The 11098-nt window shown below is 35.8% G+C and overlaps 1 protein-coding gene across 3 annotated transcripts in view; it reads left to right on the top strand.

Moving 5' to 3' along the window:
- The window catches only part of LOC148117542 (odorant-binding protein-like), a 5179-nt gene extending 4867 nt beyond the window's left edge, over positions 1-312 (top strand). The window contains exon 6 of one of the 3 annotated variants that reach the window (XM_087902742.1): positions 99-312. In XM_087902742.1, the coding sequence (XP_087758868.1) occupies positions 99-202 (104 nt within the window). In that variant the 3' untranslated portion in view covers positions 203-312. Of the gene's footprint in view, positions 1-93 lie in introns of all 3 variants that reach the window. The other 2 variants (XM_087902740.1, XM_087902741.1) reach the window with 2 other exon arrangements.
- The last annotated feature ends 10786 nt before the right edge of the window (positions 313-11098 follow it).

The raw sequence follows: 11098 nt of genomic DNA, 5'->3' as shown, positions 1-11098 counted from the left end.
ATATTGTTATATTTAATCTTGCTTCTGTTAACTCTCAATGACAAAATATTTCCTGTCTATTCACTCATGTTTTAATTTTTACTTTCATGTCAGCAGAGATGACAGGAAGAACGGAATTATGCATCATATCTTCTTCCCCATAGCAACAGCATCACATATAAATCACCATTTCTTTTTAAATGAATTCTCCCCTCTCCTTTGAAGTCAGAATACTACAATACCAAACTCCTGACTTTCCTTTCCTTCCCCTTTTTATGATCTGTCATCTCATCTTACATTTTGAATGATTAAATAAAGTGTTTCAAGAAGCAATATTACCTTGTGAAAGGGGTCTCATTCAAAAGCACATAAACCATTACTAAGCTAATTAACTACTCTAGAGTAGCAAATGATATCTGCATTACTAAAAACTATAGAAATAAGTAGAAATATGACAATTCTGGAGATCATGAGCAAGAACACTGCAGAAGTGAATTTTATGTTGTGATACATATTTACTTTCAGCTGAAAATTGTGATTTGCAGTTGAACAGTCCTAATGCTCTAAAATATTTCTCAGAACAAACAGTGTGGGTCCACCTCCATGTTACACATTATTTAAAAGAGATGATGAAATATGTTTTCAAATGTCCATCTGAGGGGATTATCTTTTGTTAAATACTTTCGGAAGCAAATGGATCAAGAAATGCTTACTTAGTGTGCATAAGAATCACTCCCATTTGAAGAAAAAACTCATGAGAATGATATTCCATAAATACCATGCCCTGAAAATATGCATATGTTTATTACAATTTTCTCTTTGAGAATAAGAAACAATGACATAATTTTCTGTTGAAGAATACTGTTATTTAAACTTTCACTCTGTGCCTTGTAAAACAACATTATTTTAGTAAAAATAATTGACTAGTGTCTTCTGAAATTTTGTTATATTCCATGTACCCCTTCATCTTCAATTACTTATTACTTATAAGTGGTCTTATTTTAGAGGTAAAAGAAATGTGGTTCCTTCTTTACTATCAATGTTTGTTTTCGAAACTGGCACGGAAGTTCTAAGGCTCACAATTCATATACTGATAACCTTTACAAAGTATGCATAATCTGAGAAATAACTCAAAGGTGATTGGTTGAACTTACATCCTGAACTATAGAACATAAATGTTGCTTGGTTCTATAAACATGTCCAGTTACCATTGTTCTTTTTATCCACCAGTGTAATTTCTAAGTGTATTCTGAATGGTAATTGCTTAAGCAACACTACTTGAGATGATGTAAATACCAGTCCCACTTGGTAGTATACTCATGGTGACCAGACATAATCTTCCTTCATCAAATTGCAGAATGCACTGTTTATGCAAATATGTTCTCTTAACAGCCTGAAGCCTTCAAAAGGTGGCAGTTTTATAAGCTAACAAAGCCAGTAATTCTCATTTCTTTGCCTCCTCATGAAAATGAACATCAAGAAAACACATGATTCCATATCAAGCATGTATTATTCACCTAAATATTATGTTCCCAGAAAGTGAAGCACACATGTCTGAGAAACAATTTAAAGTGTTCAATATAGTTAGAAATCAGGGAAATATAATTGAAACTACTCAGAGATTTTTATCTTACTTCTCTTAGACTGACCAAGATTAATAAATGATATGATGGAGGAAAAGGGCTTCACTTGTCCCTGGATGGTGGAAGTGAAAAAGTGATTCAGTAGTAATCAAAATCAGAGGGGAGAATTCTAATATGATAGCATCAGTCTTACCACAAGTCCTTCAAAGAAGAATTACAACAAAGCTCTCTTGACATTTTATTTTAAACATAGAATGTAAAGGATCACTCCCAAACATGTTATATATAGCCTGTATTAATTTAATACCCATCAACAAACATACATGCGTTCATTCATGTGTACACACATGCATGCACATAGAAGAAAACATAGCTGGTGATAATAGAGGCAGAAAACCATTATAAAGTACTATAACTCTTCTTTGAGGGTTTGGACAAGGACAAGGAAAGATATTAGACAATGTTACTATATCCAGTCTCTTGAAATCTAAAGTTATAACAAACTCAAAGTACATTCAATATTCATAGGCAACAGATATGAATAAGAAAAAAATTACATAGTTCCTTTAAACCTGTTATTTAATCTTTCTCTGATTGCCTTGTAAAGTAATGTGACTTCAGAACAAATACTTGACTGATGTTTTGTACAAATTTTGTCCATTCAATGTAAATTTATATCACTTCATCCCCATTCTCCAAATAATTACTATTATACTTGTGCTCCCATCTCTTCTTTCAATTTCTCCAACTTCTTCATGAATATACATATCTATTTGAATGCATGTATATGTGCATCCATGTGTGTGTGTGTGAGGGTGTCTGCAGCTAGAGTGAGGAGACTGAGAAAAAAATTCATAGCCCAACGGTGTCCATTTAGTGTTTCTAACATGTACTCATGTTTAATGCTGGCTCCTTAGTCTTCAATTACATATTACTTATAAATGGTCTCTTTATAGATGTAAAAGGAATATGACTACCACTTTTACCATCAGAAGATGGTAAGTCATCTAAAATGCTAAGTCTTCAAATGGCATGGAAATTTTAAAGCTCACCATTTACAACGTGATAACATGGGTAAAGTATGCCCAATCTGAGAGGTAATTACTTGAATATACATTCTGAGCTGTACAAGATAAATCATACTTGATTCTATAAACATTTCCAACTATCACTGTTCTTTTTATCAACCAGTGTAATTTCTATTTGTATTCTGAACGGTAGCTTCTTAATCAAGACTATTAGAGATGATTTAAATACCCGTCTCAGTTGGTAGTACTCTCACGGTGACCAGGGATAATCTTCCTTCATCAAATTGTAAGATGCGTTGTTTCTGCATATGTGTTGTTATAACAGCCAGAAACCTCCAGAAGCTGTGAATTTTGTAAGTTAACAATTCTAGGGATCCTCATTTCTCTGCCTTCTCAGCAAGATGAACATCAAGAAAACAAATGACTCCATTTCAAAATTTGTATAATAGCACTAAAAATCATGCTCTCAGAAAGTGAAATACAAATATCTGAGGCACACTTACAGTGTTCAATATTCTTAGCTGTCAAGGGAAAAAAATTAAAAGTATCTAGAAAATTAGTCTTACTGTTGTCAGAATGACCAAGATAAATAAAATAAATGATGCAGAAAAAGGCCTACACATGGCCCTGATTGGTGTAAAAGAAAACTAATTCAGCTCCTGTCAAAACCAATAAGGAGGATCCTAAAAAGACAATATCAGTACTTCAAAGAGTTACAAACCAAATCTTTTGAAATTTTATTTCAGGAATTCACAAGAATGAAGCCTCGAAACATAGTGGAAAGGGTACCTGAAATGCCCTTTCCCTCTAATCAGATTGATGACTACATTAATTGTCATTGTAGAACATTCAACCAGTATCTGATGGAAGCAGATGAAAAGATCTACAGACAAGCATTGCACCACACTTCTGGAGTCCAATAATAGAGAAGGAGGAGTGATATTATGAGCAAATGGCCCAAACATGATGGGGAAATCCACAGGAACAATTGATCAGGGCTAGCGGGATTGACATCTGGGGAACGTGCATAAGACCAAACTAGGCCCTCTGAATGTGGGCCACACATGACAATTGTGTGGATTGTGCAGTTTGTGGGCCCATTAGCAGTGGAACCAGTATTTATTTTTAGTTCATGAACTGGCTCTTAGGATCCCATTCCCTATGGAAGGATACCTTGCTCAGCCTATACACAGGGAAAAGAGCCTTGATCCTGCCTTGAGTGATATGAAAGACTTTGTTGACTCCCCATGGATGGACTCATCCTTTCTGAAGAGTGGATGATGTGAGGTGGGAAAATGTTGGAGGAAATGGGAGGACCGGAGGAAGAGGGAACTGTGATTTGAATATAAAATAAGATTATTTTAAAAATGAAATAAAAAAGAATTCAACTATAGTCATACATGGAGGGGAAAAAATTTCCTAACTGAACCATCCCCCTAGCCCATGTGGGTTTGAATTTTAATTAGCAAAAAAATTCCATAGAATGTAAAGGATCACAAATATGTTATATACAGTCAGTGTTAATTTAATCCCCATCAAAGGACAGAAATACATGCACACAGAGAAAGGGTTGCGCTCATGAATGCATATGCACATCCATGCACATATAGAAAAACATAACTGGTGATTTTATTGGTAAAAACTCTTTAATAAAATACTAGAAATTGAATACACACCCATATCAAAAGGATTGTCCATAATGATTATGATTGCTTTATTCCGGGGGTACAGGCTTGGTTTAACACACAGAATTCTATAAATATAATAAATCATTTAATGCAATTAAGACAAGAAAGCACATTATTATCTGAATAAATGAAGAAAAAGCCTTTGATAAAATTTATCATAAGTTCAAAATAGCATTCCCAGAGAGAATGGAGGAAATATACTTCAAAATATTAAAAGCTATATCTGAGAAACATATTGCCAACACCGTTCTATAAGCAGAAAATCAGCAAGAAAACCCACTAAAATCTTGAAGAAGACAGGGTGCCCACTCTCACCATTCCTTTACAATGTCATGTTGGTTGCCTTACAGTGAACAATTCAGAAAGTAAAAGAAATTATAATCACACACATATGAAAATATGAATTCTAATCATCCCTTTTTTAGATAATATGATATTTTAAGTAAAGTATGCCTAAAAAGTGACAGAACACATATAATGGAGTCAACAATTTTAGCAGCCTTACAAGCAAAAATCAGCTTGCAAAAGTCAAAAGCCTTTCTATAAACCAAGAGCCACCTTACGAATATATCTTGTTCATAACCACCTTAGAAATATATCATGTTCACAATCCTATTTACAATAGTAAGAAAAGAAAGAAAATGTCTTGAACAAAACATAAAGTAAAAGAAAGTAAATTTCTTTCTTCCTTTAAATTCTATTTATTGAGGGACCTCTCCTTGGACCTGGGAACCCCTCTAGAATCAAGTCTCTTGCAAACCCTAAAATGGCTCCCTTAGTTGAGATATATTCTTCCCTGCTCCCATATCCATCCTTTCTCCCTACCCCCATCCCATTCCCCCAAGCTATCTCCCATCCTCCGCTACTCCCTTCTCTCTAACCATCTCCCTTTTCTTCCATCCGCGGACACCCCCCCCAACCCCGTGCACCCAACTTTTACCTGGACATCTTGTCTACATCCAGTATCCAGGAGGATAACTGTATGATTTTTTTGTGTTCACCTTCTTATTTAGCTTCTCTAGAATCACGAATAATAGGCTCAAAGACTTTTAATTATGGTTAGAATCCGCTTATGAGTGAGTACATACCATATTCCTGTTTGGGGTCTGGGTTTCCTCACTCAGTAAAGCATTTTCTATTTCCATCCATTTGCATGCAAAATTCAAGATGTCATTGTTTTTTACCACTGAGTAAAACTCTAATGCGTTCCACACTTTCTTTAACTTCTATTGAGGGGCACCTAGGCTGTTTCCAGGTTCTGGCTATTACAAATAGTGCAGCTATGAACATAGTTGAACAAATGCTTTTGTAGTATGATAGGGCATCTCTTGGGTATATGGGTGCCTGAACTGACCTTGCTCCATAACCATATTAATGAATATTTTGCAGATCACCATATAACCTTCATCTGGCGATGGATGGAGATAGAGACAGAGACCCACATTGGAGCACTGGACTGAGCCCCCAAGGTCCAAATGAGGAGCAGATGGAGGGAGAACATGAACAAGGAAGTCAGGACCGCGAGGGGTGCGTTCACCCACTGATACAAGGGGACTGATCTAATGAGAGCTCACCAAGGCCAATTAGACTGGGACTGAAAGCACATGTGATCAAACCGAATTCTCTGATTGTGGCTGACATTGGGGCTGATTGAGAAGCCATTGATAATGGCACTGGGACGTGTTTCGTCTGCATGTACTGGCTTTTTGGGATCCTAGTCTGTTTGGATGCTCACCTTTCTACACCTGGAGGGAGAGGAGAGGAACTTAAAGTTACCACAGGGCAGGAAACCCTGACTGCTCTTAGGACTGGAGAGCGAGGCAGAAAGGGAGTGAGGGAGTGGGAGGGTACTGGAAGGAAGGGCAGAAGTGGAAATTTTTATAAATTAATATTAAATTTATAAAATAAAAATGATGATTTTTTAAAAATTCTCTTTATTGTGCTATATTTTTCTCCAGTTCCCTTCTTTCCTCCCCTCTTCTACCATGATCTCCATGATCCCTATTTACCCAGATCTTGACTTTTTATACTTAGCATTTAGATTATATCCATGTATGTCTCTCTTAGGGTCCTCTTTGTTGTCTAGGTTCTCTGAAATTGGGCACTGTAGGCTGGTTTTTCTTTGCTTTATGTTTAAATGCACTTTTGAGTGAGTACATATGATATTTGTTCTTCTGAGTCGGGGTTACCTCACTCAATATAATATTTTTGGGATCCATTCATTTGTCTGCAATTTTCAAGAAGCCATTACTTTTTCTGCTATATAATACTCAATTGTGTAAATGTACTTAATGTTTTTTTTCATTGTCTTCCAATTTATTTTTATTTTTATTTTATTTTTTTATTAAAAATTTCCACCTCCTCTCATTTCCCTCTCCCTCTCTTCACTCCACTTTCCCCTCCCTCTCCAGTTCAAAGAGCAGTCAGGATTCCCTGGCCTGTGGGAAATCCAAGTTCCTCCCCCCTCCATCCAGGTCGAGAAAGGTGAGCATCCAAACAGACTAGACTCCCACAAAGCCAGTACATGCAGTAGAATCAAAACCCAGAGCCATTGTCCTTGGCTTCTTAGTCAGCCCTCATTGCCAGCCACCTTCAGAGTCCGATTTGATCACATGCTCCATCTGTGAGCTCCCATTAGATCAGCTCCGCCATCTCAGTGAGTGGGTGCACCCCTGTCAGTCCTGACTTCCTTGCTCATGTTCTCCCTCCTTCTGCTTCTCATTTGGACCTTGAGAACTAAGTCCAGTGCTACAATGTGGGTCTCTGTCTCTATCTGCATCTATCTCCAGATGGAGGTTCTATGGTGATATGCAAGATATTCATCAGTGTGGCTATAGGATAGGGCCAGTTCAGGAGCCCTCTCCTCAGCTGCCCAAGAAACAAACTGGGGACATCTCCTTTGACACTTGGGAACCCCTATAAAGTCAAGTCTCTTTCCAACTCTAAAATGGCTCCCTTAATTAAGATATCTACTTCCCTGCTCCCATATCCACCCTTCCTCTATCCCAACCGTCCTATTCCCACAAGCTCTCCCCATCGTCGCCTTTTTACATCTTTCTCCCCATCTCCCCTTCCCCCCACCCCACCCCTAACCCCAATCTCCCAATTTTTGCCTGGCAATCTTGTCTACTTCCAATATCTAGGAGGATAACTGTATGCTTTCCTTTGGGTTCACCTTCTTATTTAGCTTCTCTAGGATCACAAATTATCGGCTCATCTGTCAAGGGGCATTTAGACTGTTTCAAGGTTCTGGTTATGACAAACGATGCTGCTGTGAACAGAGTTGAGCGCATGTCATTGTGGTATGATTAAGCATTCTTTGGGTATATACCCAAAAGTGCTATTTTTGGATCTTGAGGTAGGTTGCTTCCTAATCTTCTGGGAAATGGCCATACTGATTCCCAAAGTGGCTGTACCAGTTTTCACTCCCATCAGCAAAAGAGTAATGTCCCCTTTACCCCATATCCTCTCCACCACAAGTTGTCATCAGTGAATTTTCTCTTGTTCACTCTTACAGGTGTAAGATGGAATCTCAGAGTCAATTTGATTTGAATTTCTCTGAAGGTTAAGGATGTTGACCATGTCCTAAGTGTCTTTCAGCCACTTTAGATTCCTTTGTTGAACGTTATCTGTTTGGGTCTCTACTCCATTTTATTGGATTGTGGGGTTTTTTTGATGACTAATTTCTTAAGTTATTTGTATATTTTGGAGATCTGTCCAATGTGGGGTTGCTGAAGATTTTTTCCCAATCTTTAGACTGCAATTTTATCTTGTTGAATATATCCTTTGTTGTAGAGAAGCTTCTCAGATTCAGGAGGTTCCATTTATTAACTATTTCTCTCAGTGTTTGTGCTATTGGGGTTATATTTAGGAAGCGGTCTCCTGTAAAAATGGGTTCAAGTGTACTTACCACTTTCTGTTCTGTGAGATTCAAAGTGGTTGGTTTTATGTGTGTGATCTGTTTGAACGTGAGTTTTGTGTATGGTGATAGATATGGATCTATTTTAATTCTTCTACATGTTGATATCCAGATATGCCACCAACATTTGTAGAATATGATTTCTGTTTTCTATTTTATTTTTTAGTTTCTTTGTCAAAAATCAGGTGTTCATAGGTGTGTAGATTGATATGTGGGTCTGCGATTCATTTTCATTGCTTCTCCTGTCTGTTTCTGTGCCAATATCAGACTGTTTCTGAACTGTAGATCTGTTGTAGAGTAGAGTTTGAAGACAGGGGTGGTGATGCCTCCAGGAGTTCCTTTATTATACAGGATTGTTTTGACTATCCTGGGTGTTTTTGATTTTCCATATGAAGTTGAATATTGTTCTTTCACGGTGAAGAATTTTGCTGAGATTTTGACAAGCATTGTATTGAATGTGTAGATTGCTTTTGAAAAGATTGCCATTTTAGCTATGTTAATTTTATCTACCCAAGAACATGGGAGATCTTTCCATTTTTTGACTGCCTTTTTTCAATTTTTTTCTTCAAAGATTTGAAGCTCTTAACATTCATGTCTTCCACTTATTTGGTTAGAGTTATTCCAAGATACTGTATGTTATTTGTGGCTATTGTGAATGGTAATGTTTCTCTGATTTCTTTCTCAGTCCATTTTTCATCTGTGTAAATAAGTGCTACTGATATTTTTAGTTAGTCTTGTATCCTGCTACATTACTGAAGATGTTTATGAGTTGTAGAATTTCTTTGGTAGAATGTTTGGGGTCACTTATGTAAAGTATCATATCATCAGCAAGTAGTGAGAGTTTGACTTCTTTTTTTTCCAACTTGAGTCCTCTTGATCTCCTTTGTTGTGTTATTGCTGTGTTAGAACCTCAATTAATATATTGAATAGATATAGACTAGACAACCTAGTCTTGTTTCAGATTTCAGTAGGATCACTATGAGTTTCTTTCTATTTAGTTTGATGTTGCTATTGGCTTGATGCCTAATATTTATTTATTATGTTATTATTATTATTATTATTATTATTATTATTATTATTATTATTATTATTATTATTATGTTAAGGTATGCTTTTGTAACCCTGTTCTCTCCAATACCTTTTTCCTGAAGGGACATTGAATTTTGTTGAATGTTTTTTCAGCATCTAATGAGATGATCATGTGTTTTATTTTTTTCAGTTTATTTATATGGTAGATTACATTGACAGATGTTCATATGTTGAACCATTCCTGCATCTCTGGGATGAAGCCTACTTGATCATGATGGATTATTTTTCTGATGTGTTCTTGAATTAGATTTGCCAGCAATTTATTGAGTATGTTTCCATCAGTATTCCTCGTGTGATTGCTCTGTAATTCTCTTTCTTAGTAATGGCTTTGTATGATTTGGGTATCAGGGTAATCATAGCATTGTAAAAAGAGTTTGATAACTTTCCTTCTCTTCCTATTGTGTGGAACAATCTAAGCAGAATATGTATTAGTTCTTCTTTGAAAACCTTGTAGAATTCTGTACTAAAACAATCTGTTCCAGAGCTTTTATTGTTTGGGAGACTTTTGATGATTATTTCTATTTCTTTAGCAGTTATATGTCTATTTAATTTACTTATATGGTCTTGATTTAATTTTGGTACTTGATATCTACTTATAAAGTTGTCCATTTCCTTTAAGTTTTCTAATTATGTGGAGTACAGGTTTTCACAATATGACCTGGCGATTCTCTGTATTTTCTCTGTGTCTGTTGTTATGTCTCCCTTTTTATTTGTGATTTTGCTAATTTGCATATTCTCTCATTTCCTTTTGGTTAGTTTGAATACCATATTGTCTATTTTGTTGATTTTCTAAAAGAACCAAGTCTAGTCACATTGATTCTTTGTATTGTTGTCTTTGATTCTCTTTTGTTGATTTCAGCTCTCAATTTGATTGTTTTCTGACATTTAGTTTTCCTGGTTGAGTTTTCTTCTTTTCATCTTAGCTTTTTCAGGTGTTCTGTTAACTCACTATTGTGGGATTTTTCAAGCTTCTTTATGTAGGCATTTAGTGTTATGAACTTTCCTCTTAATGCTGCTTTCATCGTGTCCCATAAACTTGGGTATGTTATGTGGTCATTTTTTGTTTAATTTTAGGAAGTCTTTAATTTCTTCATTTCTGCTTAACCCATTGGTGAGTCAGGTGAGCATTGTTTAGTTTACATGTGTTTGTGGGCTTTCTGAAATTAGTGCTATTGTTGAATTCTAATGTTACGCCATGGTGATCTGATAAAATATGTAGGGTTATAACTTGTAAGATACTGCCTTTGTTTTCTTCTAGTGTTTCAGGATTCAGATTGAGGTCTTTGATCCACTTATATCATTTTTTTGTGTGAAAAGTAATAGATTTGGTCTACTTTTTTGTACTGCAAGTAGATACCTCTTTTCTAAGCAGTCTTTCTTGAAGATGCTGTCTGTTCTCCAGTGTGGGTGTTTTGCATGTTGCAAAGGTCCCTATAGCTATAATAATGAGTACTTAATTGTGGGTCCTCTACTTGATTTTGTTGGTCTATAAATCTATTTATGCCAGTACAAGTTTTTATTTTGCTATTTATATTTTAAGATTATGATAGAATTTCTTCACTTCCTTTTCTTTTTTTTTTCCATCAAAACTATCCCATATTCATTCTATTCTCTCTTCCAAATCCATAACTTCTTTTTTTTCTGGAATTGTTCTTACATACTTATTTGTGTTTGTTTACTCATATGTTTTCCAAATATATCAATATTTCCTAATCATCCTGTATAATGTAAATTATATGTTTCCAAGCTGACCATTTGGTATTAAATAACCAATTACTCTGTTCCCCCCATGGAAACTTATTATCTCCTAAC

Source organism: Myodes glareolus, chromosome X (genome assembly GCF_982192425.1).
Source record: "Myodes glareolus chromosome X, mMyoGla1.1, whole genome shotgun sequence".
In the NCBI taxonomy this organism is placed as follows: Eukaryota; Metazoa; Chordata; class Mammalia; order Rodentia; family Cricetidae; genus Myodes; species Myodes glareolus.
Note: the sequence above shows the minus strand (reverse complement) of the source record. Positions and strands in the feature narration are given on the sequence as shown.